General features: G+C 35.2%; 1 protein-coding gene across 7 annotated transcripts in view; it reads left to right on the top strand.

Annotated features, from left to right (window-relative positions):
- sorbs2b (sorbin and SH3 domain containing 2b) overlaps positions 1-27,383 on the top strand; it is a 64,806-nt gene that overhangs the window by 5,999 nt on the left and 31,424 nt on the right. For 2 of the 7 annotated variants that reach the window (XM_048176865.1, XM_048176864.1), the window contains exons 1-4: positions 19,542-20,757; positions 24,571-24,666; positions 26,615-26,641; positions 26,817-26,944. In XM_048176865.1, the coding sequence (XP_048032822.1) occupies positions 20,691-20,757; positions 24,571-24,666; positions 26,615-26,641; positions 26,817-26,944 (318 nt within the window). In that variant the 5' untranslated portion in view covers positions 19,542-20,690. Of the gene's footprint in view, positions 1-5,200; positions 5,331-19,538; positions 20,758-24,570; positions 24,667-26,614; positions 26,642-26,816; positions 26,945-27,383 lie in introns of those variants that run through there. The other 5 variants (XM_048176861.1, XM_048176863.1, XM_048176866.1 and 2 more) reach the window with 5 other exon arrangements.

Here is a 27,383-nt window from a genome sequence, read left to right as displayed (position 1 = left end):
TTGACAGTTTGCCGGTTAAATTTAGATGTGTGAGCGAATGTCTGACAGGCTCAAGCAACCCTAGCAGGGACAAGGAAACTCCCAAAATGGTACTCGATGAAATATGTGGCATGTCTGCAGGGTGACCTGCTTAATGTGATCAGAGTAACAGAAGGCAGTGGAGGTATCAGATTATTTCCTATTGATGTTTTGGGTCATTCGCACCTGTTTGACCTATTTTACCATTTTACTATTTTACAATACCAAAGAAGTGATTTTAGACCAATAATTAAATGTACTGGTAGTTCACCCAAAGATGAAAAGTCATCATTTACTCACCCTCATGTCTTTCCAAACATGTATGATACTTGAAAAAAGTCTCTTTTTTCCATACAATTAAAGCCAATGGGGTCCAGTGTTGTTTTGGACTTACTCCATTGACTTTCACTGTATGGACAAAAACAGTCGAAACTTTCTTCAAAATATCATCTTCATTTTCCGCAGGTAAGTAAATGATGACAGAATTTCATTTTTGGGTGAACTAACCCTTTAAATAGTTTTGCAGTATAGTTTTCAGCTTGATGTTCTTCATCAGTCATTCAAATTGGTCGAAAAAGAGAAATGAATTGGCATTTTACTTAGATTAGCAATTAAAAATTACGATTTTAATGTTAATTTACATGCTACTGCCAACAATTTACAATAATGTCTCATTACTTAACAGTACACTCTAAAAATTGCTGGGTTAAAAACAACCCAAGTTGGGTTGAAAATGGACAACCCCGGCAAATGGGTTAAATGTTTGACCAACCTGCTGGGTAGTTTTATTTAACTCAACTATTGTTTAAAAATTACTTTATTGCGTGCTTAAAATGAACCCAAAATATGTTGGAAATTAACATTTATTAATAAGTTTAACGATAAACATTTATTAAATTGCTAATTAATAAATGTTCACCTTTTGATTATTATTGTTGCCTCTAGTAATTATGTGTCTGATTTTTAATTTTCAACCTATTCTGGGTTCATTTTAAGGCAGCCATATTGTAATTAAAAAAAAAAAAAAAAAAAAAAAAATAGTTGGGTTACATAAAACTGCCCAGCGTGTTGGGCAAATATTTAACCCAACTGCTGGGTTAAAACAATCCAGTTGCTGGGTTTGTCCATTTTCAACCCAACTTAGGTTGTTTTTAATTTTTTTTAGTATAGTTAATGCACTAGCTTTGACATTAACGAGCAATACATTTTTTACAGTATTTATTATTTATTTTTTAATTTTAGTTAATAAAAACACAGCAGTAAATTGTTAGTTCATGTCAGGTCCAATAAATAATATCAACAGATACAACTTTTGATTTTAATAATGCATTAATACATGGATGAATGTTAGTTCATCTTAACCAATGTGTTTAACTAATGTTAACACATTGAACCGTACTATAAAGTGTTACCACTTGTTTCATATGGCAGCACATCTTCCCGAGAGCACACTGATTTGGCAATTCAACTGCAAAATGTCCCAGACATGAGTGGATGCACACTGGTGGAAGATGTAAGTGCTGGTTTAGTTTGCTTTGCTTAGTAATAAGTGTGCTTTTCTCTCACAATAGTCAAAACACCGACATTCACAGAAAATATAATACAATTACTAGAGAGGCACTGTCACTTTAATGAAAGGTCCATTGTCGTTTAAACAATGAGCTTCCTCTAAACATCATTACACAGAGAGTACCTCCAGCAAAACATTCCTAAGTAAATATCCACCACAAGGGAGGGGTACTGCGCTATTCATTACCATCCCATGATAAAGCATGCTCTCTGTTGGCTGTTACTATGACTACCAGGATCTTCTCCAAACCAATGAGAGCCCTTCATGTCTGTCGACCCAAAACAAGTGCATTGAGAAGGGGGTCGGCATGCTTCATCACTGCTCCGCGTTTTCCGTCTCTTGAGTCAAGAAAGCACTTCTGAAATCTGAATATTGTGTCCGGGCAGCCATAGTGCTTGTTGAGGAGAATAATAATCGACTGCCGCTCGCGCTGTTGTTGCCGAGAAGCTGCGCGAGGGACTGGCGCGAGAATGAATTCATGTTTTTGATGCAAACACACGTGTGTGCTTTCGTTCAACGGGATAATAATATATGAAGGAATTTAAACCGCGTTTGTTGAGTCTGCTGGATTGCACAACATATGGGAGGTAGGTGCAGAAAGCAAAAAGCACTGCATTTATTAATTTTTACCCTTTGATTGTTGTATTAATCGTATGCATTATAAAATTGCATAAAACAATATGTATGCACTATCAAATTTTTGCATTACGCAGTGTGCATTCCAAAATGGCATTTTTTTGTATTAATAAACAGTATGCATTAACTTATACAATATGCACTATACATATTTTTGTGTGTGTTTATTTGTACAATATGAACTAAAATGCCTATATTGCTGCACATGAGGTGCATTCGTTTAGATTCGACATGCTGTTGGATTCTCCCACTGTCCCACACCTATGAAACTGTCAGGCGCGTGATGTATTATGTGAGAGCAGACACATATGAGATCTAGTAGACTGTATGGAAGTATCAGAGCGACAGAAAAACAGAACTACGTCAGCACAAAATGGTTTGCACACAGATGTACTGTCTGTTGCAAGGTATTCCATTTACATCAGATATTTAATGATTAAAGTACCCAGAGCCTTTCTCGTACCTCCACTGGAGCTTTAATGAGCTCTTGGTCAATGGTTGCTGTGCAACTGTCATTAATGTGTCACAGGCTCTGATGTGCTTGAGCAGGCACAAGGTCAAGGAGGTCATTACAGATGTGCACTACCTCATTGACTAGATGAGCTACAAGATAATAGTCTTGTTTTCCAAAAGAAAGAGCATATGATATTATTGTGACATTATTTTTCACAAGTTCTGCCATTATTTTTTTGGAAGACACCGATTTTAATATTATTGCTTACTGTATGGCTATGTTAAAAAGCTGGGTTGGGATTGAGTAGGCCTGCTGCTACTGAGAGTGTCAAAGGTCATGACAAAGGCCTTCGCACTTCATTATTTAAACAATTTAATATGTTTGCCCTGAGTTACCCTTGTGAAAAAAGACTATTTATTATATAAATAATACTTATAAATACTTTCAAATAATATACTTACTGTTTTCAGACACTTAATTGCATGGTTTTTGCAATTTAATGAAAATGTACTGTAGTTGTAAATGCAATCAGTTGAACTTGAGAGTGCTTTTTTGACATACCTATGAAGGACATCTTTATTTGTAATTTCTTAAATCTACTGTCTTTAAAATATGGTTAAAGTGTACTGCAGAATATAAGAATTTATGGTAAACTAAAATTGAATGTAATTTCCATTGAAACTTGTTTGTGTATTTGTAATTATACATTTGTAATGATGAAGTTGCAGTTTAGTACATTTAAAATATATTTACATTAAATTTACTTTTTGAAAGAACGGCAAAAGATCATTAAAATGATTTAAAATATACTTTAAAATAAAACTTTTTAAAAGTGCCATTTTTAAAAGTGTACTTAAAGGGATAGTTCACCCAAAAATGAAAATTACCGCATGATTTATCCTCAAGCCATTCTAGGTGTTTATGACTATTTTCTTTCACACGAACACAATCGGAATTAAATTAAAATATAGCCTGGCTCTTCCAAGCTTTATAATGGTAGTGAATGGGGCGCTGTATTTGGAAGCCCAAAAAAGTGCATCCATTCATCATAAAAGTAATCCATACGGCTCCAGGGGGTTAATAAAGGCCTTCTGAAGCAAGGAGATGGGTTTTGTAAGAAAAATATCCATATTTAAATCTTTATAAACTATAATAACTAGCTTCCAGCAGACGGCCGTTTACATTTACATGCACAAAAATGGAGGTTTCTTATCACTACAGAAGGGAGATTGTAGGTTTATGCAGCACCATTTGGCTTTCATGGTTCCTAATGAGTGAACAGGATGCTAAAATGCTTTTCAGGCTGTCCAAGTCAATGATACTAAGATACTGTACTGATGGATTCTGAGGTGTCTCTGTTTTTTTTTCTGAATTATCTGCAGAGCTAATTTTGTGACCCTTGCAATTTCGACCTTTTTGCTTTCTTCTAAAAAAAATAAATAAAAATTGAAAGATGCCAATACCTTATACTGTGTTTCTTATCAGTAAACTTTAAACATAGGGCATATTTTGATATTATTCAGTTTTAGGAAACCGTTTGGATCATGACCTGATACCTTCTGTTCAGCTACAGTTTAAAGGCTTCGGTTGATGTAACACCTAAGTCATCTCAGGCACGAGCATATGAGTGATGTTAGCTTTACTGGGTGGTTTTCTTTGGCTCAGGTTTGTGCTGACACCTTCAGTCTCTGTGCATTCCTTGAGCTCCTGGGTGACGGCATCTCTCACGACGGGAGGGAGCAGCTCACAAGGTGTCAAACCTTCTGTGTATCTGTTTCGCGCTAGCTGTTAGATATATAGTGAATCTTAGTGTGAAAAGTCTTTGCAGGGGCAGTCAAGTGTGAAATTTGTCCTGATGTGGGTTGTAATGTTTAAGGACAAAACGGTAAGAACAACGACAACAACAAAAAAATCTCTATAGGGATTTACACAGTTCATTTGTTGCATATTATACTGAGTGGCAAGTTAATCTGTCTTCATAGTGTAGCATGACTCCAGGACAGCTTTCTTCACTCTAAACTTTATCTTAAGCATGCTGATAAATTAACTGTCATCAGCAAACAGTATCAGAGACAAAAATAGAGCCAGCATCATGGAGCTTGGATCACTAAAATGCATCTTATGTGAAGTTAAACTAAAACTTAAAGGTATGATCTTAAGTGTGCATAAAATGATAATGCCGCCCTTCTTATTATATATGTATAAACAGAGATGGTTTAGAATTTTTTTTTTTAGAATTGTTTGGATTTTGATTCGTTTTTTTCTAACACTACCTGACAGTCATCCTAAATTGTACATACTGTATTAGCGCATGGTGAGTAGTATGCATTGGCATAGCCAAGATGTTTGACCACTCATATCTTCTGAAGCACAGATCTGTATATGTTGTCACTTTCCCCCAGAGGCGTGGAGTAACTTTCCAGCCTGCAGACATGCATGTCTCCATCTGAAAATAGCTTGAACTACAACACTTGCTCAGAGAGGGGGCTTGCCTCTCACTTTCTCACATCTTTTACCTCCAGAAGCCAGCTGCAGTCTGGGACTTTAACCCTGAAACACGGTGGATCCTCTGGGCTAAAGTGAGAAGTGTGGACGTGGAGCCTGCTGCCTGTCAGCTCAGACCCCGGCACCTGATTTCAGTCCTAATGCCTGGTAAGGATTTGCCTTTCGTTTGGTTTGGGATTGTGTATATATATTCGATCAATTATATATATATATATATATATATATATATATATATATATATATATATATATATATATATATATTCTTTTTAGTCAGCTGTGGTATAAGAAATAAGTTTTTCCTGTAAATATATAAAATTAACCAATTAAATTAAATTAATTAAATTAATACCAAAAAAGTGTGACTGTAAATATGATAAAAAGCCTGTAAACATGCAGTGGATAGTGACAATATTTAGCATGAGTTAATAGTAAATAAATGACTGATTCATCTCATAATTTGACAAATAGAGGAAAAGAAAGGACTTAATTGTTAGATTTTTTTAATGAAGTAATACTGATATTTTATTATTATTATTATTATTTGGGACATGTCTAAATAGAGCCTAAAACCCTGAGATGTATGCTTATTATTTTGTTTTACCAATCAAGATTAGCTATCAATAAATTAAGTAGACAAAATATGGTTAAATGAAAACACTGTAAAAAAAAATAAATAAAAAAACCCTATCATAGTGGGTAATAGGGTTGCAGGTAATCGCTACTCAGTAGAGTAGCTTGCTAGTTTGGGACCAGATGCTAAATGTATTAATAATTGCTTATTTCCCATAAATTACAGAAACGTATTTGTTCTTAATAAGAACTTGGGTAACAGGGATGAATGCTTGAGTCTGCTGAATTCTGTCAACACTACAATTTGTGTAAAAATGGTTAAATTAAATTTGCTATATTGTAAAATGAATGTAACTACTTCTTGAGGGCCGCAATTGTAAAGAATGATAGAATTGTGTAATAGATTTGCCATTTATTAATAGAAAATCAAGCGGTAACAGAGTTGAGTGCAAAATGTGTTCCAGCTAAATGTTATATTTTTGGTATTTGAAAATAGCTAATGATTAAATACATTTTTGGTAACACTTTATTTTGATGGTCCAGGTCCACTTTAGACATTCAAAGTACCTTTGCAACTACATGTCAACTGAATCTCATTTGAGTATTATTAGACTGTCTGCTTAATTTTTGCTAACACTTTATTTTGATGGTCCCTTAACAGGCATTATACTTTTCAAGTAACTTTTCAGCTACATGTCGACTTATTCTACTAACCTGAACCCTAACATCTAATCCTAACTGTCTGCTAACAGTCTACTAATAGCCTAATGATTGTTAGTTGACATGTAGTTGCAAAGTTACTTATAGTTAGTAGAGTGTTTACAGTGGGCCGTTGAAATAAAGTGTAACCAATTTTTTTTTTTTACTACAATAAATTAAGAAGAAGTTCAACATGTACTGTCAAAATTATATTGTATGATTTTAATTGTTAGACAGTGGCGAGAAGGTCAAGACAGTATCTAACGGAAACATTTGACATTTGATGTTTAAAACTAGCTATATCTCATACTAGATCAATTTTATGTTAGATAATAGTTTATATAACATATGTATAGGTTAAAAAAAAATTAAATAAACAAATGCTATTTGTATGTTTCATGCAGTTCAGGATAAAGACTTCAGAGCTTTTTATCCAAAAACAGTGGAAAACTTTTGTAAAGTTTCATCATAAAATATTATATAAGCTATCTAGGTGAAAAAGAATTTTAAAATACATGCATGCATCTGTCAGTTAGTTGTTACTTTCAGAGCGTGTGATTTATGTGTGTACTGGCCCAAAACAGAGTAGACAGCTTTCACTGATTCAACCCAGACGGATGTATTGCGTACATGGTTTGAAATAAGACCGCCTTGTCATACTTAAAAAGAGCCTTTGTTGCAATCTGCCATCTCTCTGACAACATTTGTTAATATCAGCTAAATTGCATTTCACTTTGTAATGCAAGGCATCCATTGATTAACTGTCCATCATAACAACTCAATCCTTTCAACATGACCTTATGTTCTTTTTCCCATTTTGCTTTAATAAAAATGCCCATGCATGGTACTTCTGTGACTTTTGCTAGGGAATGCTTGAGCTAAAGCAGCTTTGAGAGGTCAAATATGACATGCAGTATAATGCGCATTTAGTCCAATATCACCAGAGGAGCATGAAAAGCTGTCATGAAGATGTCTTACAGGAGGCCGCCTGGCAGACTCTCGGCCTGCTCCTGTTTTTGTTATGGGGGAGGGCTCTTTCATGACTGTGGTATTTTTAACTTTGTATAATAAAGGAGTGCCCAGTCCCTGTTTCCTGAATCTGAACCCTTGTTATACTTTTAACTAGTGCACTGTAGGCCTGGACAATATAGCAAAAAAGATTATATCACATTTATAATTATAACTTGAAGCTGTTTCACAATATTCAATGTTTATTTCTCAATAGCTCTGAAATAGGAGAAAAAAAAAAAAAAAAAAAAAAACTTAATTTCCACCAAACAGCCACTCTGTAAAACTTATTACCTCAAAATATTTAAGTAAACTGACTCATTTTTTAAAAGTTAGTAGAACTTAAAATTTTTAAGTGTGGTGGGGCCGAGAGCCATGTAAGCGAAGCAAGGCCAGTGTGGTGCACAGGTGTCTCTCATTAACAATTACGTCACCAGCATCCCTTTACTCCCACAGTTCTCAGCCTCGCCCAACTCATCATTAATTCCATACAGTTCATTTATATAAACATCACATTCAGATTTAGGTTAAATGTTAAATAGCAAATAACACATGCTATTATAACTATCAAAGATACTATCATTATTATGTACTTGCATGTATATAATCAAACAACATACAGTTTATGGTCTTAAAAGTCTGCTGCAACTCAACTCAATCATATTAAGTTCAGCTTACTACAGTGAAATTTTGAGTTCACGCAACTTTTTCTATGAAGCACAATGAACTTTCATTATTATTTAAGTGAAACGAACTCATTTCATTTAATTAATTTCATAGTTCGGTTTTACAGTGCACTATGGCCAATTAGATTTACGTATAATGTTCAAGATAAATAGTCAAATCGAGTAGAACATGATTACAAAATTTCTCTACAAAATTTACAAAGAAATTTCACAAAATAACTTATTTTATGTTCCATAGAAGAAAAAGTCAGTTGAAATATCATGAAGGTGATAATATGGTCAATTTTCAGTGAACTATACCTTGAAATCTTAACCACAGATGCTATATCTGTCTTAACAGACTCTTAAACCAGCAAATAACAAGAAATGAAAGTTAATGAACCTGAAGTGCATTGAAATCATCCCAATATGCACGATAATGCTTCGTTTAATTTTGTCAGCAAATAATGTTCAAATAATCACATACAGGGTTGAGCAATATTGTCAAGTAACACAAAGACCTGCTGAATAGGGTAGCTGCTGAATAGCATTATCGGCTCAGAAATGTTTTGCGAGCCAATTAATTGTTTGCTAAAGCGTTTAGGTCTGTTTGAAGAGTTTTGAAATAATACTGAGGATTTTCTAGTAGAATGCAAAAAGTTGCAAAAGCCTATTGAAGCTCTCTTTGATATCATGTGGCTGCTTAAATCGGATTGTTTTGAATGATGTCTTCTGATGGAAGCAACTACACAGGATGTCAAATGATTTGCTAGCGTACACATGGCGATATCATGTCAGAGGACTAGTAGACTTAGCAGTCTGTCACTTTGGGTGCCCTCCAGAGGTTAAACACCTAATTAACAGATGGATCCTTTAGCCCAGGGGAGTGCTTCTGTCAGAGGAATGGGTCCAACTGGTTTTGTAAATGTCAGCCCATTTAGATATTTGTCAGATTGCGTCTATGAGAAGGTGCTGGCATGATGAGTGCTGGCTGCTTATCTTGGCTCTCAGGTTGGGTCCCTGTTTCAGTCGCTGGCTTTTGTGTGTATACATTGAGACCCTCTAAAAGCCTTCCTCTCTTTACATAGCATAGAGCTTCTTTCTGAAAGATGAATAAAAGACAGGTTTTCATCAGGGTCTGTAGACATTAACTCATGTGCACTCAGGCTAAACATTCAGAAATGGCAGAACATGCTGAAGACACCATAGCTGGCAACTTTACCAAAAAAGGAGATTTTCCAATGCTTAGGACATTCTCTGGGAGGTCTAATATGACAAAACAGGAAGTTATGCTAACCTATATCTCAGAATATCATTCACAGGTCTTGTTTTTGCCTTAGTAGTAATAATGTGCCTGTATAATATCTTCAACACATTATTGGTGGTCTTAGGGGTCAAAATGCCCACCTTGGATACTGTTTATATGAAATGCAGATAAATTTATATATACGAGAATATAAAAGCTTTTGGCACAAAACACAGGGCAATATTCCTAAAAGCTATTTGACTCACTGTGAAGGAGACTGCTCCTTAGCGTTGCACCTGTGCACAATGCCCTTCTGTGTTTCTAGACATAAAATGAGCTAAATACTTTTATTATGATTAAGTATTTCTTAAGTATTAAGCTCAAGCTTGTGCAGTGTATTGTTAAATAGTTCGCCAAAAAATGAAAATTCTTTCATCAATTTCTCACCCTCATGTCGTTCCAAACCCATAAGGCTTTTGTTCATTTTCAAACATGAATATATATTTTTAATGAAATCTGAGATATTTCTGTCCCTCCATTAAAAGCCTATTCACCCCAAAATTCATATGAATCGAGTCTTCTGATGTCTTCTACAGTGTCATGATCACTTTTTATGATGAACAGATTTAAGGGGTTCTGTCATGAATTACTCACTCTCAAGCCGTTCCACACCTGTAAGACCTTCGATCATCTTCGGAACACAAATTAAGATATATATGATGAAATCCGAGAGGTATATGACTCGTCCATACACAGCAATTTAATCACCACTTTCAAGGTCCAGAAAGGTACTAAAGACGTTGTTAAAAAAGTTAAAGGTGCCCTAGAATGTCTTTTCAAAAGATGTAATATAAGTCTAAGGTGTCTCCTGAATGTGTCTGTGAAGTTTCAGCTCAAAATACCCCATAGATTTTTTTAAATAAATTTTTTTAACTGCCTATTTTGGGGCATCATTAAAGGTGCCCTCGAATGAAAATTTTTGAATTTATCTTGGCATAGTTAAATAACAAGAGTTCAGTACATGGAAATGACATACAGTGAGTCTCAAACTCCATTGTTTCCTCCTTTTTATATAAATCTCATTTGTTTAAAAGACCTCCGAAGAACAGGCGAATCTCAACATAACACCGACTGTTACGTAACAGTCGGGGTGTACGCCCCCAATATTTGCATATGCCAGCCCACGTTTCCAACATTATAAAAGGCGTTAGACAAGGGCAGCCAGTATTAACGTCTGGATGTGCACAACCAAATCATCAGACTAGGTAAGCAAGCAAGAACAATAGCGAAAAATGGCAGATGGAGCAATAATAACTGACATGATCCATGATAACATGATATTTTTAGTGATATTTGTAAACTGTCTTTCTAAATGTTTCGTTAGCATGTTGCTAATGTACTGTTAAATGTGGTTAAAGTTACCATCGTTTCTTACTGTATTCACGGAGACAAGAGAGCCGTCGCTATTTTCATTTTTAAACACTTGCAGTCAGTATAATGCATAAACACAACTTCATTCTTTATAAATCTCTCCAACAGAGTAGCATTAGCCGTTAGCCACGGAGCACTATCAAACTCATTCAAAATCAGAAGTAAACAATATAACAGTATAAAATACTCACATAATCCGACGCATGCATACCGCATGCATGACGAACACCTTGTAAAGATCCATTTTGAGGGTTATATTAGCTGTGTAAACTTTGTTAAGGCACTGTTCAAGGCAAGCGCAAGCTCTGTGGGCGTGGACCACGGGATTTAACCCTCTGGAGTCTGAGGCTGATTTGGGGCCTGGAGAAGTTTTGACATGCCCTGACATTTGTGCTTTTTTCAGTTGTTCATAAACATATTAATGACACAAGTGTCATTACACTGTATTCAGCACAAACTAGGCTACCATAATATGTGAGGAACATGTGTGTACATGTTTGTGTTTTTGAAGGAATAACGTTTATGCGTGGTTACTGAAAAAACAAAAAACTTAAGTCACTGATATAAGGCCAATAAAAGTATATTAAATCTGTGTTCACAAGACTTTTGGGTATTGAAGGTTGTAGACTAGAGTTTTTGCTTCAAAATTATGTAAAAATTATGCTGACTACTCTTTCATTTATAACAATATACTGATTTAGTTTTTGTAAGACACTTTTTGCCAAGAAACACGGTATGCGAGGAGGCGTGAATCTCCATGAATAATGGCTCATTCTCACCTGTGAAGACAAAAGAATTGAATAGTAATGACCTGAAAAGACTTGCATATTAATGAGGCATTTCAGTCAGGTAGGCTGTGAAAAAAAACTTCTGTGATGTCTCAAGCTCATCATGGTATATGAAACATACAGAAAATGTTATTACAATATAAAATAATGGTTTTATATTATACTTTAAAATATAATGTATTTCTGTGATGCAAAGAGTCTGAATATAGGCTTTTAGTTTAAAAGCATGCACATTTGGAGAAATATAGGATTCTCATATGTTTATGTCAATTTTCTATACAGAGGAGTTATTTTTTATTTAATATTCATTGTTATTACTATGAGCGCTGGTGTTTGCAATTCATACTGCAGCCGGAGGGCGCTCTGTGCATTTTAGTCCACAAATTCACCTAAGAAGAAGACGATATTCATGAATGGTGTTTACCAATTCATACTACAGCCGGAGGGCGTAAAGAAACAAAAACTCACTTAAAACTTATCAATAGAAGAAAACAAACAGGAATTTACTGCATGTCTTCCAGAGATCGCTAACCATGGCTTTTTCATCCAGATAAACAATTTTCAAGGCAATAAATACACGATTGAGATGATGAATGCATGTGTTGTCTCTGAATTTGCCTGTGAATAGCGCTGGCTCCGTGGGCGTGGCCGCATTAGCGGATAATGAGCTGAATCACGGACTTCTGACATGGCTCTCTTTTCATACAGATTACATAAACACAGAAGGTTTGTTTTCGATTTGACTTACACGATTTAAAACCTGACATTTCAACGTTTCTTTAGACATAAGTGTAATTCTTTTGTCAGTAGTATTCACTAAGTTACAGTTCATTTTCTGAGAACTATCAGATTGGACTTCGTTCAGAGGGAGATGAGAGATCACGCATCATGTTAGTTTTCTTTATTTTACAAAAGCATAACATTTTGTTTTTACTCTGAGTGTATACAAATAAAAGGAAATATTCTATAGTTTCAATTGATGTATTACTTATGTCTCTATGACAACAAATGACAGAGTATTTTAAGTCTGTTTTGCTGCAATGTGAAAAAAAACCTGCAAAACGCGCCGGCGCGTTTTTAGACCTCAGGGAGTTAAAGGGGCCGCAGCATAAAATCGGCGCGTTTATAATGATGCCCCAAATGGGCAGTTAAAAAAATTAATAAAAAAAATCTATGGGGTATTTTGATCTGAAACTTCACAGACACATTCAGGGGACACCTTAGACTTATATTACATCTTTTAAAAAAATAATCTAGGGCACCTTTAACTATGCACCGATTCATCCTGCGGCCCCTTTAAATCACGCGCTCCCTGCCCCCCGAGGTCTCGACTATAAGTGCAGTTATACAGTGCATTTACAAAGTTCACACAGCTAAATGGATCTTTACAAGATGTTCGTCATGCATGCTGCGTGCATGGATCGAATCATGTGAGTATAGTATTTATTTGGATGTTTACATTTGATTCTGAATGAGTTTGATAGTGCTCCATGGCTAACGGCTAATGCTACACTGTTGGAGAGATTTATAAAGAATGAAGTTGTGTTTATTCATTATACAGACTGCAAGTGTTTAAAAATGAAAATAGCGACGGCTCTTGTCTCCGTGAATACGGTAATAAACAATGGTAACTTTAACCACATTTAACAGTACATTAGCAACATGCTAACGAAACATTTAGAAAGACAATTCACAAATATAACTAAAAATATCATGTAATTATGGATCATGTCAGTTATTATTGCTCCATCTGCCATTTTTCTCTATTGTTCTTGCTTGCTTACCTAGTCTGATGATTCAGCTGTGCACAGATCCAGACGTCCAGCCCTTGTGTAATGCATTGAACATGGGCTGGCATATGCAAATATTGGGGTCATACATATTAATGATCCTGACTGTTACGTAACGGTGTTATGTTGAGATTCGCCTGTTCTTCGGAGATGGCTTAAACAAATTAGATTTATATAAGAAGGAGGAAACAATGGAGTTTGAGACTCACTGCATGTCATTTCCATGTACTGAACTTTTGTTATTCAACTATGCCGAGGTAAATTCAATTTTTGATTCTAGGGCACCTTTAATGTGACTTCAGTGGTTCAACCTTAATTTTATGAAGCGACAACAAAACAAAAATATCAACTTTATTCAACAATATCTTCTCTTCTGTGTCATTCTCATACGCTGTTTACGTCCAGCGCTTCCAGGTTCTGCGTCAGCATCGTGCTGCTCATGTGAATTGCCTCTGCCTCTGCCGTTCTGACGTAGAACCTGGAAGTACTGAATGTAAACAGTCGACTGTTTTAAAGATGTCTTTAGTACCTTTCTGGACCTTGAAAGTGGTTGTTAAATTGCTGTGTATGGACGAGTCATATACCTCTCGGATTTCATCAAAAATATCTTAATTTGTGTTCCGAAGATGAACGAAGGTCTTATGGGTGTGGAACGACATGAGGGTGAGTAATTAATGACAGAATTTTCATTTTTTGGGTGAACTAACCCTTTAATTTAGTCTCTTATTCATGTATAAACATTGATCAACGAACAAACATGGAGCACTCATATATGGTAAATGGAAGTTTAACCCTACTAACTTGATTCACGAGAACAAATCTCATTGGCTCTTGTAAAAGCACAAACAAGCAAGTATGCTTGGGCTTCTGTTTACCAAATTTGACTGACCTATGTATGTTCACTGAAGTTTAGGATAAATAAATAAAACTCCATAAGATGTCAACAAAATGTGTTAACATGATATTAGTGGGAAAAAAGTCTCTTTGCTGTTTAAAGTTCTATGCAATTTTAAAACTTTGTTGTTATGAGAACTCAACACCATAAACCTGAATAAAAAAAAAAAAAAACTGTAAAAATGATTTAAACAACTTTACAGCTCAAATAAAAGTTTTTAATGTAACTGCTTTCATTAAATAATTAGCTTCTCATTTCTGCTTTTAAAATTTGGCCCATTCACTGTCTTCAATTTTTTTCCCTGAGGAAAATAAGGGATGAGTTGAAATTATTTTGTTTTTATCAACATTATGCTACAAATGCTGTTGATTGAGCATAACTTGCATTGAACCCAGAATGTGCATTTAACGGTTTTTGAAATCATTTGACTTACTATTAATAGACTCCCTTAAATCTTATCTGAGATTTTTACTGTCAGCTTTTAACAGCAGTCCAAGCTTATCTTGAAGACATGCTTTGAATTCCATAAAGGAACAAAATAAGTAACTACTGTAGCCAAACATGAATCTTCCTGGAAGCTCTTAAACTCTGATCCTTTAGTGTGGCTCTCAATCTTTAGCTGTTCAAATGTTAAGTGTCCGACTGAGACGTTGCCGACGAATCTGTTTCCCGCGTGACCCCTCAAGGGCACCTGCTGATTCCACCAGCTGGATCACAGCAGAGACACTCAAGTTTTGGCAGATGTCCCAATATCCTCCTCTCGTCGGCACGGCTAGACAATATCTAACTTCTCACACTCACATGGATGCCAGTGAACACTTTTTGGCACAAACGTGCTAATCACAAGGGGCTCTTTTAATTCAATCTCTTTACTTGTTGAAAGATCATGTGCTATGCACTTTGCACAGTCATTTAACCCCAGTGGGAAACATGTAGACTCACAGTCCTCGACCAGAAATGGCCCATGCCATATTTGGATTGTGACTCACTCAAAGTTGCATGAACAACAGCAAGGCTTTATGTTTTGCTCAACTCTGATCTATTACTCTTATCCGTCTTTATCATTTAGTGGAGACCAGGTCAAGTTGTCACACTTTTTAGTCCAGTGAATATTTATTTATTTTTGAAAGACAATTTGGTAACACTTTACAATAAGGTTTCATTAGTTATCATTAGTTAACTTCTTTAGTAAACATGAACTAAGAATGAACAGTACTTCTACAGCTTAGTTACTGTTAAATTCAACATTTACTAACACATTATTAAAATCAAAAGTTGCATTTATTAACAGTTAATGCACTGTTAGCTAACATGATCAAGTAATGAACGACTGTATTTTTATGAACTAACATTAGCAAAGATGAATAAATACTGTAACAAATGTACTGCTCATTGTTAGTTCATGTTAGTTAATACATTAACTAATGTTAACAAATGAGACCTTATCGTAAAATGTTACCCACGATTTCTATATTTTAATTTCTTGGATACAAAAAGCTATTGAATATTTCATCTGTTATTTCCCAGGAAAAATGATACATTTCACTGAACGTAATCCATTGAACATATAGAATGAAATTGATCGAAAGTAACAGCGAAGACTTTTACATTGTTAAAAAATTTAAATAAATCCTGTTTAAAAAAGCAAACTGAAGACTGGAGTTGTGGCTGCTGAAAATTTAGCTTTGCCATTACAGGAATAAATTACATTTTAAAATATCAAATAAATGCAGCTTTCATACAGTATAACAACATAGCTGTTTTTTAAAAAGCTTTATCATTTATTTCTTCTGGTCACTCTTAGATACTCCATTCGAGTACTACACAGCCATGTTGCATTAGGAGCTAGATTTAGAAATGAAATTATACTCCTAAAACACATGGGAACAATTTAAGCAATTATCTGAGGTTTTAGAAAATATGTGTGGGACTCATTGCATCAAATGGAAAGCACAGCAGCAAACATGCATAGTTCCCAACTTAACGTAATTGTGATTCAGAAGTTACCATTTAGGAGAACATAGAACTTGTTGTGTCCTGACTGAGATGCTAATATAAATAGCCTGTTTGGGAAATCCCTGATGAAAAGCAAGAAATTCTTCCTATTTTGGAGAATACAAGCAGCATATCCAGCATATTAGTGTCTTACTTTGGGGATTTGAGAGAGCACATTACACAGATGTTATGTTTTGACTGTCAGGAAAGGCAGGAGCCATAATGCATCCATTAAATTGTTCTTCTGAGAACATCTATTTCAAGACATCCATAATAGAATCTCCAGCAGGTTAAGCATCAGCGTAATCCATAGCTTTCAAAGAGAATGCAATTACTGTTATCTCATTATGGACACTAAAGTATCCGGAACAAAAAATATCTGCATTCTGTGGAAGGACATTCCATTTAGAGCTGATGTTTCAGCTTTATTTTCATGATGTTTTCTGATTATGCTCTTAAATTTGAACTTAAACTAACATCACTAAAAGTATTGTGATGTTTTATCATCTATAAAGCTGATCTTCTTATAACTTTTGGAGAAGCAGAGTCCCTCTAAACTATATGCTTGCAGCATAAGCCTGGCTGTGTGGCTTGCATTTATCTGCATACATATATCTGTAAATCTAAATAATGTTTGCATAAGTAGAGTGCATAAAGCTGCTTTGAAGATAGTAAATTACAGCCTCTAAAAACTTCTGGCCTTTGAACATTGAATAATTCATTACAAATAAACAGACTAATAAATGTTAAGACTGAATCCATTAATGCCTTCAGCCCTCTCTTAGCTCTTAATTGGCAGCATAGCTGATTTTAATCTTATTCTGTCCTGGCACTTGAGCAATACTCATGAAGATTCATAACATGGTTTCATCTCTAACTTCTGGTAAAAGGCTTTTAGGCTGAGGTGAAAATGGCATGTGTCCAGTTCTTACGCAGAAGTCTGACAAATCGGACTATAAATAAGCCATCAAAGCAGAACAACATGATCACATGGTGCCAGGCATGTACAAACAGTTCAAGTCTATATTTTGTTAACCTAAGAAATGTCTTAGGTTGTGTTTACAAACATTGTAAAATCAAAATTTGAAGGGGTCGTATTTTTCCTGAGGTTCACTTATAATGCTAATAAAGGCATTGCATAGGAAACAGTTATAACGATCTACTCATTATTGTGATTATAATGTGTTCTATTTGCTTTGGACATTACACTCACATCCAGTGTAGGCAAATTTCAACCATTAAGCGACTGAATGCCAGTGGGCGGGGCTTATGGTGCGATGATGTGTAACTATTCGTCGATGCCTTGCTCTAGAAGCAGTCATAGACAAATTACATTTTTGGAGCTTGATTAAATAAATGCTTTGTTTATGATAAGGAATTAAACTTGCAGGAGATTGTAATGGTACAAAGATATGTCAAAAGATCAAGGCAAATTTTGAGTTCTCATGACCGCTTTAAAGTGATAGTCCATCCAAAAATAAAAAAAAATTCTCATCATTTACTCATCCTCATGCTGTCCCAAATGTATATGACTTTGATTCTTCTGTGGAACACAAACTGAGAAAAATAACCCATCTCTGTGAGCTTGTGAAAAAATTACCTAATATTTCATAAATCTTAAGAGTAAAATTGTGGCGGCTGCCATTAATCTCCTGTAGACCGTTCAAGTTTGGTAGGTGGCAAAAATCTTTATCTGCTTCTTCTGGCACTTCTATGCATGTAAAAGGTTAGTTTCTGCCACCTACTGGACTGGAGTGCAAAATGGCGCACAGGAGAGCAACGGCGGTCAGTATGATTTCACTCTTGAAATTGTGGATTGTTTTTCACCTAAATCAATCAAAACAATTAGAAAATAATGTTACAAGGTCCTTTGAATAGAATTCACCTTACTGCATATTCATTAAATGACCTAATTTTCTGTTCCACAAACAAAGAAAGTTATGAGTATGGCTCAAAACATGAGGGTGCGTAAATTGTGACAGAATTTTAATTCCTTTATAATGTTATAATTTTCTCCGCCTCTGCAGCAACTATGTTTCTTTTGTGCTGACATAACAAAGATGGAGATAAATAATATTAACCAGTAATATTAAATTTTAGAAATCTTGATGAGGGATAAAATCAAGTCCCATCTACAATATTTACCACTAGCTATGCTGTCTTTATAAACAGGTCATGTTATAAAAATTGAAGGTATTGTGAATGTAAATTCACGCTCTGCAAATTTTAATTTGCATATTACCCTGTTACTTATTCTGATATGTATGCTCAGTCTTCTTGCATTTTAAATTCATTTTCAGCATAAACTGGAGTTTAGGAGCCTTCATGTTTACTGAAGGAGCATTTTCTTGGTGGCACTATTTATTCGACGAGCGCATTGAAATATTAATGGCAATGGAAATTAACGTGTTCTATTGACTTGGCTGTCCATGACGTTCCCCGACAGAATGATTCCTAAGTAAATGACCAGTGTGAGCCCTGCTCATGAATATAAATGTGGAGCTATGTCCATTTCTGAGGCAAGTGTCCAGCTCCCTTCCCCTCCAGCTGTTCTGTCGCCACAAGTCTACACTCTTGAAATCCGATATCATAATCTTTTCCTCATTTACTGCTGACAGGTCATTACAACCTGTGATTTACCAAAGTCCAGTGGTGTCACAGGCAAAACTCCCTTGTGTTTTTAACCAGATTTACTGGCTGTGGTGTCTGAAGATTTATTTTGAGGATGACCTCTGGGTCTGTTTTTTAATGAGACACAGCAATTCTGTTTGGCTCAATGCTTTATTAAGGGCAGAAGGTGATTATTTATTTACCTTTATACAGTACTGATGATACAATGTATGACACTTTTTTCTTTTTTTTTTTTTTTTAGAATTTACAAACTCTTTTAAAGAGATATTTCACCTTCAAATATCTTTTTCTGTGGAAGTTTAGCAGGATGATGTTGACACTGCTTTTTTCATAAAATAAAAGTGAATGGTGAACAGGGGCAGTTAAGCTTAAAAAATGACAATAATCACAGTGAAAGTGGTCCTTATGACTCATATACTACATTTGAAATATTCTGAAGTCATACAATAGCTTTGTGAGGAAAAGACTTGGTATCAGTCTTGTTAATGTTAACTAACAAAGCTATTAAAAATATTGTTTGTTAATTGAAATCAAGCTGCAATAAAATATAAGTATATATATATATATATATATATATATATATATATATATATATATACACAGTATATATAAAGCTAAATAGAAATACTAAATTAACAATTGAAATGACAGAAGCACATAACCTAGTAAAATTAGTAAAACTTGAACTAAAATGAAAATGAAAATATACAATTACATATTAATAAGATGCGAAATGACACTTAACTGATTGCAACACAGCAAATCTGAATATGAGCATATTCTTGAAATATATTTCTGATGGACTACTGTTATGATACTTTAATGGTGCTTTTTGTCATTTTTGACAAATTCACACATTCAATACATGGAAAATAACTGCATCAACACTCTGCCTTTGTGATCTATGGAAGAAATAAAGTTCTGGAATGGCATGAAGGTGAGTAAATGATGACAGATATTTAATTTATCCCTTTAAAAGGTTTAGAATAGCAAATTTGAATGCCTTTCTCTTGTCATGACCTGTGAATGCATAGCATACCGGGATACCGCTGTCAAAGGATGGTCTCAGGTGCAGCACACTTTGCGCGTTGAGCGACGGGTGGTCTACATGTGTGACAAGTGGCACACGTGCCTGCCGAGGCACTCTGAAAGCTTGACATGCGTCTTGCACATGAGCACACGCTCATGGTGTCTCCTATCTGGCATATTTGCAGCGCTTTGCCTTTGCCGATGAGTTAAGTAATGTAATAATGTGATTAAATGACAGTGTTCCTATCATAGACCATCCCTGAAATATTCAGCTTGTGCTAAAATAAGTGAGATATTTTCGGAGTAGGGTCACATGAGCTGTTAATCCATCACTGAAAAATTAGCAATCTAGGTCAAACTAAACAGGGGTTTAATTAGTTACAATAGCCCCCCTACTAGTGTGTGACTGCTGTATATTGCTGGCAGCGAACTCAAAGAGTTGTTAAGCTCTGACACACCAAAAGTGGTCATGTGTAAGATTAGAGAATGCGTGAGGATATATGTGTATGTATGGTGTGTATTTTGATACCGCGCTGCGTGTTTCTGAGCTGAAACGCCAGGCTTGTATCACCTTTCACTCCAGGGCCTCATATCCCAAGAGGGATGTTAACCAGCCACATTAGACACTTGCTAGCATGCTAGCGTGCCGGGGAGAGATGGGACGCCAATACCACACTACCTGCGCTCATAAATGCTGTACACATGGATAAATCAATGTTTTACTTGCCCAGGAGTACGGGTTTGCTGACTGATTCTTAATGATATGTCTTTCAGGACTGTTTGACATCAAGACACAAGAAGGAGAGATCTTCAACATGAACACAGGTAAGTTCAAATCAGTTTCAGTTTGCATGGTTGAAATCATTTAAGGCAAATTAAAACATTAACAAAAATAGTACTTTGGCATTGTCATTTTTTATTCATTGGACCATGGTTTTTGGAAATGTGCATTGAAATGTGACATTGTAGTAACTAGTAAGATATTGCTTGAGGTTGGAGTATCATGCAAAATCATAATATATGAATATGTTAATCATTACCTACCATAATATACACCGCGATTCAAAGGTTTGGGGTCAGGATGATGTTTTTTTTTTAAAAAAAGTCACCAAGGCTGCATTTAACTGTTTACTATTTTAATAATTTTTTAAAAATGTAATTTATCTCATTGATGTCAAAGCTGAATTTTCAGCAGCCATTACTTGTTATTATCTATGACAACAGTAAGTGCTGCTAAATATTTTTGTGAAAACCATGATACAGATTTTCCCCCAGTATTCTTTAATGAATAGAAAGTATAAAATAACAGCAATTATCTTTTGTAACATTATGAATGTCTTTACTTTTAAGCATTTCGAACAATTTAATGCAAATATGCTGAATAACAGTTTTTTTTTTTTAAATACCTCAAACTTATGAACAGTAGTGTATATCAAAGCACCATTGTATTTCCATTTGACACCATCCGATCCTGTACCACCACAGAACGTTACATTTTTTAAATAGGGGGAATAGCAAGATCCTCAGGCTACCAGGTTCCCTTGCAGCAGTGCACGTCTGATGTTGCTCCCAGATAAAAAAGCAGAAAACAGACTAACAATATGGCTTAAAAAGCTAGAGATTTCTTGAATCACAGCTAAGTTTGTTCATGTGTTTATTGAATAAGCAGCATTGATTAATTTACATGGTAATGACTGCAATACGTATATTTCAAGTCCATAGCACCATGTACAGAAGCCCACATGAGCCATGCATTATTAGTATTTTTGTCTTGCTTTTGTGCCCTCTACAAAAGCCTTTCATTTTTTTATTAATTATATATTTATATTTATATAAGCAATATCACATGAGTAGCCATGCGATATCGCTCTATATCAATATACATATATGTTCTACTCTACATAATACAACTAATAATAATATGACTCAACGTCCCTTCATTACTAGTTCTGAAGTGATGTCATATAATTAGTAACGGAGGCTTGGGCTCTACTGTTAAACTGTCAACTTGAGATTTGAATCTGTGGCGGGAGGAAGTAGTTTTGAACAAAAGAGGGTTTTTAAAGACACTCCATTTTTTTATTAGTATTTATTTACACACTTGTACTCTCGAACTGTTTTATAAACACAATACCACACACGTAGCCGTGCGATATGGTTCTATATCATCACGGCTGTGATTACCTACGACACTTGGCCTACGGCCAAATCACAGCCGTGATATCGCATGGCTACTCGTGTGATATTGCTTATGTATTATGAGAGAGAGAGATCAACTATGCGGGTGCATTACCTGCATCTAGCTGATATTCTTTAGGTAAATCTTATACTAATAATCACAAAATCAGTTTGACTTTGTCTTTGTCCTTTTAACAGTTAAGGGGATTTCCCATGACAGAGCTAGTCAATTCATTTGTAAGTTGCGTCTTATAAGGTGTTGTTTAAAGTAAAAACAATGTCCTTGTTTATAGCCTTGTTTCGTTCCCTTTCAATATAAAAGTCTTTGCTGCCATCTACTGGCGCAATAATGTAACTTTCACTGAAGACGTAATCACAATCACTAATGGACCCTTTCTTAACATGTTATTTAAAAAAAAAAAAATTATTGAAAAATAAATATTTAAATAAACAATATTAGCCATTATAAAAGTATGTACAATTGGAAACTTGAAAACAGTTCAGTCAAAAGTACAAAAGCAGTGCTAGTTATAGTACAGGATTTCAGTTATGAAACGTAACTTCGATTTACTCTGGAACAAGTAATAGATTAATAAGACCAAAGATTGCCCATTTTACCCTATATCTGAGGTCTAAATAACTACATTCTCACCTAAAAAAACTTATAAAACTACATTCTGTGACACCACAACAGTAGTATTTATAAAATTATGGTGGGTGCTCGTCCGCCATGACTCTCACTGTGAGAAATGCTGCAAGCAGAGTAATATAAATGGTGAAAAACGGTTCCTGTGGTGATACTGGTAGAATATCGCATATTGGCTGGAAAAGGCTCTCAGCCAATCAGATTCGAGAACCAGAATGAATTGTTGTATAAATATTTATATATTTAAATCTAATTAGATATTAAATTATAATAAAATAAAACAATTACACAAAATTGACTCTAATCAAGTGTTATGATGCAGAAAGGAGTGAAAATGTGCCTTTCCCTTCAGGCAGACCCAACAGGACTTGTTTTTATAGGGCAGAGCATGTGATTTGTATTCATCTCAGGGTTTCTGAGAAAAGCTGTGTAGGGGGGTGTTCTTATTTCTTGGCTGACTGTCTCTGAGAATTCTGTCTTTTTAGAGTCTGACGAAGACTCTGGCATCCAAACTGCCTTTTTGACATCCAGAGGTATAGCAGTCAGGGATGAGGAAACCCATCTGTCTGGAACCAGCCTTATTATGTTGCCCGATCAAATTGTACCTGTATTAGCGAGGACTCCACCCATATATATTTTGGGAGACCGGGGAAATGGCCAGTGGGAATTTATGCAGTTCACTGGAATGTGCAGCATGTTCAATAAACGCATAGTTGGTAAATAATGTCGTTGTTCCCTCTCGTGACACCATCAGACTACATCTGGCAGTGGCAACATTGACAGCCTGTCAATCTGCAAGATTCTTATAGTGTCATTAGTTTTAGGTTCTGCTTCGGCTGTGGCAACCTTGGATGCCAGGGCTTTTTTTAAAAAACACTTAAGGCTACTGCACAATATACATTTTTGCTATATATTAAGTGTGATGGTGTTTAATATGCTGTTTAATACTCTGCTACTGTTCAAATGTTTGGGGTTGGTAAGATTATTAAAATTTAAAACAACTTTTTTCTATTTTAATATAATTTTCAGCATCATTACTCTAGTTTTCAGTGTCACATGATCCTTCAGAAATCATTCTAATATGCTTGGTGCTCAAGAAACATTTCTCATCATCAATGTCCAAAAGAACAGCATTTATTTGAAATAGATTTGTCTTTACTGTTACTTTTCTTTCAAAAAACAAACAAATAAATAAATAAATAATTAAAATCTTACTGACCCCAAACTTTTGAATGGTAGTCTATCTGATTATACTCAGCGTTCCCAAGATAAAACCAGAGAAATCAGGGAAAAACATTAGTGAATTTTAAAAGTGTGATTTCCAAGTGCTGAAAAGTCAGGTATTAAAGACATTTTAAAAAGTGAGATGAATTTCTATAGCCAATGCACTGTACATTTTTGTATATGCTTAGTTTTAAACCATTTCATCTGCTAGCAATTGCAATTTGTGAGTGCATTCTCCAATAATGTCTGGAAAATTGAAATGAAATGGGAGTCATGGAAAAATCATGGAAATTCTTAGGCAAAAGGTGTGGGATCCATGTACAGAGACATTGAAAAGCAGCACTTTAAAAAGTTTGTCAGTCAGAGCAAAGCACATCCAGCCAGTCAGCATATCTAGATACTGTATACCAAGCATATACGTCACACAAATAATCCACCCTGGCATGGAAATTGTTTTGTAATGTATATTGTTATGTTGCTAAGGACATGTTTTACATTACCCTGCATGCTCTAAGTCACAGTCATCTTGCCATGCAGCAGTGTTGACGCATGTGCGTTTGTGTTTGCATGTGCTACTGCGCTTTTTACAGACAGTGGAGGACATATCCGCAAAAGCGCCACGCTTTTACTCACTCTAACCCCCATGAAGAGAATCCAGAGCTCACCAAACCTATACACGCTCACAGGTATCAGTCCCCTTACAGGAAACAGATCACACTCAGAGAGATTGCCTTAAAACTACAATAATGCATTAAACATTTGAAAAGTAGTTCATTAAAATTAAAATATTTGCCAACGAGTGGTTCATGTTTGCTTGTTCGTCGTAAACATTGTTAGCAGTGGAGTATTTACTCTAGGATTTGAAGACATTGCTGCTGGTGTTAAGGGTGAGGGTGTGTTTACTCAGACACTGTGAGCAGGAATTCCTCTTCACTGCACTCAACGTCACTCATTCCACATCTGTGTTTTATCTTGCTTCATCTTATGTCCTACCACAACCTCCCTCCCTGACTGTCTTTCTTTCCTACTTTTACTCTTGCTCGCCGTCCCAAACTTGTGCTCGCAGCTTCTTAAGGAATGTTTGAGAGCAGGAGCTCTCCTTTCCTTTGCTTAAAGGGAAAAAGCAGCTCACAGTGGCCAGATTGTTACCATAGTTGTGCACTTCCATGGCAACAATTGTATATTTCAGGCTTTTTCCCCCGTCTTCTCTCGGCACAGTTTCCTCTGGGGGTGACCCTTTTTGTTTGAGCGGTCTCACTGACTATGACCTCACACACACATATTCTCCATTGTTTAATTAGACAGCGGGCGGCCGAGGAACAAACACATCACGTTCAGGACAGAGTTAGACCGCTGTTCATTTAGCACTGTGCTTAATGAGCAAAGGTTATGTTATATTATACACAAAAGACTTCAAATGAGTAGGTTTGACTTTTATCAAGTGTTTATTTAAGACAAAAGCGTGTGTTTCTAAAAGAGGCTTTCTGAAATTAGCTTTCAGAAGTGGTAATCGACTGCCAGATTTCCATTGTGAAATGTTAAGGGAAAACCTCCTTCGTTTGTAAAACTTTCCCATTTCACCTTTCATTCTTTCTCTATGCTGTCCATATATTTTCCTCTTTTTCTTTCATCTTCTATAAAAGTTGAAGCAGTGGTATGGAATAAATTTACACTCTAAAAAATGCTGGGTTAAAAACAACCCAAGTTGGGTTGAAAATGGACAAACCCAGCGATTGGGTTGTTTTAACCCAGCGGTTGGGTTAAATGTTTGCCCAACCTGCCGGGTAGTTTTATTTAAACCAACTATTGTTTAAAAATTACTGTATGGCTAGCTGAAAATGAACCCAAAATAGTTGGGAAATTAAAAACCAGATGCAATTAGAGGCAACAATAATAGACAAAAGGTGAATGTTTATTAATAAGCTTTAATATTTTATTAATATAAATTTAATAGTTTAATAGTTTATTAATATACATTTATTAATAAGCAATTTAATAAATGTTTATTGTTTAATAATTATTCATTGAACATTAATAAATGTTCATTTCCAACATACTTTGGGTTAATTTTAATTAAGCATACAGTAATTTTTAAACAATAGTTGAGTTAAATAAAACTACTCAGCAGGTTGGGCAAACATTTAACCCTACCGCTGGGTTAAAACAACCCAATTGCTGGGTTTGTCCATTTTCAACCCAACTTGGGTTGTTTTTAACCCAGCATTTTTTAGAGTGTACAAAATTTTGCATAGAGCCACATAGTGCACTAAAAACATGAATCACTAATGAGTGAATATGATATTAATTCTTTAAAATAAAACTTGCCAAAATTATGCCATAGAAAAACTATTTTGGGTTCTCCAAAGAACCTTTCAGTGAGCAGTTCATAAAAGATCAATTATTTTGTTAGTGTAAAGAACATTTTAATAATCTAAAGGACATTTTTCTACCATATATTTTTTATTTTTTTTTTGCAGTGAAAAGGTTCTTTGACAGTTAAAGGTTCATCATGAAACCATTGATGCCAATAAAGAACTTTTATGTTTAAGAGTGTGCCTCATTTCACTGTGTGAAAAGTAGATCTCTTGCTAGTGTTTAACAAAGTTCTCTTATCTCATTTTCACCTGTGCATAGACTCTGAATCACAATCCAAAGATTCAGGTAAGCAGCATTTATTTCATTTATTTAACATATTTTTACAAACAAGTACATATGCTTTGGAAAACAGTGTACTGTAACTGCTTTCTCAAATTCTTCTTTCTTACTGGTCAACAGTGGCATTCTGTATATATGAATATGAAACACACTTTTAAGTGTTTTGTTTGTCTACTGTTAGATTTATGGAGGCCCAGCAGCAGCACCAGTGATGGTCTGAGAAACGGTGACATGTGCTCTTCCTCTCTGGCAGCTAAAGGATACAGAAGTGTCAGGCCCAACTTTCAGGATAAAAAGTCTCCCACACCAGTACGTTCTGCTGTGTTTACTTCACTCATTTGTTTTTCTTCTGTCGCTGGGGTTGTTCCTTCCACAGGAAACGCCTGTGGATGTCCATTCGACAGGTTTTATTAATGACGTTTTTAACTGTAACGGTCACACCCTTTTCTAGCGTACTGCTCAGTTTGAAAACCGAACACAAAGCAAACCTCTCAACTGACTTGAATGAATCTCAGTGCTATTATTGATTATGAGAAAATTGATTATTGATTATGTGCCTGTTTGTTTTATTTTGAAGTAAAGCTTGCTGAATGTGCACCGTACCTACAATTTCATTTCAATTTCCTTTCCAGCTACAGAGAATTTATGAATTGTAATATTATTTAATCTAAACTCCTGTAATATGTGTAATATGTTTGTGTTCTCATTGTCACATAAGTGCTAGACTGAAACTTTTTTAGTTGTGCCC

This window comes from Megalobrama amblycephala, linkage group LG23, assembly GCF_018812025.1.
Source record: "Megalobrama amblycephala isolate DHTTF-2021 linkage group LG23, ASM1881202v1, whole genome shotgun sequence".
Lineage (NCBI taxonomy): Eukaryota > Metazoa > Chordata > Actinopteri > Cypriniformes > Xenocyprididae > Megalobrama > Megalobrama amblycephala.
This window is presented reverse-complemented; position numbering and strand designations above follow the sequence as displayed.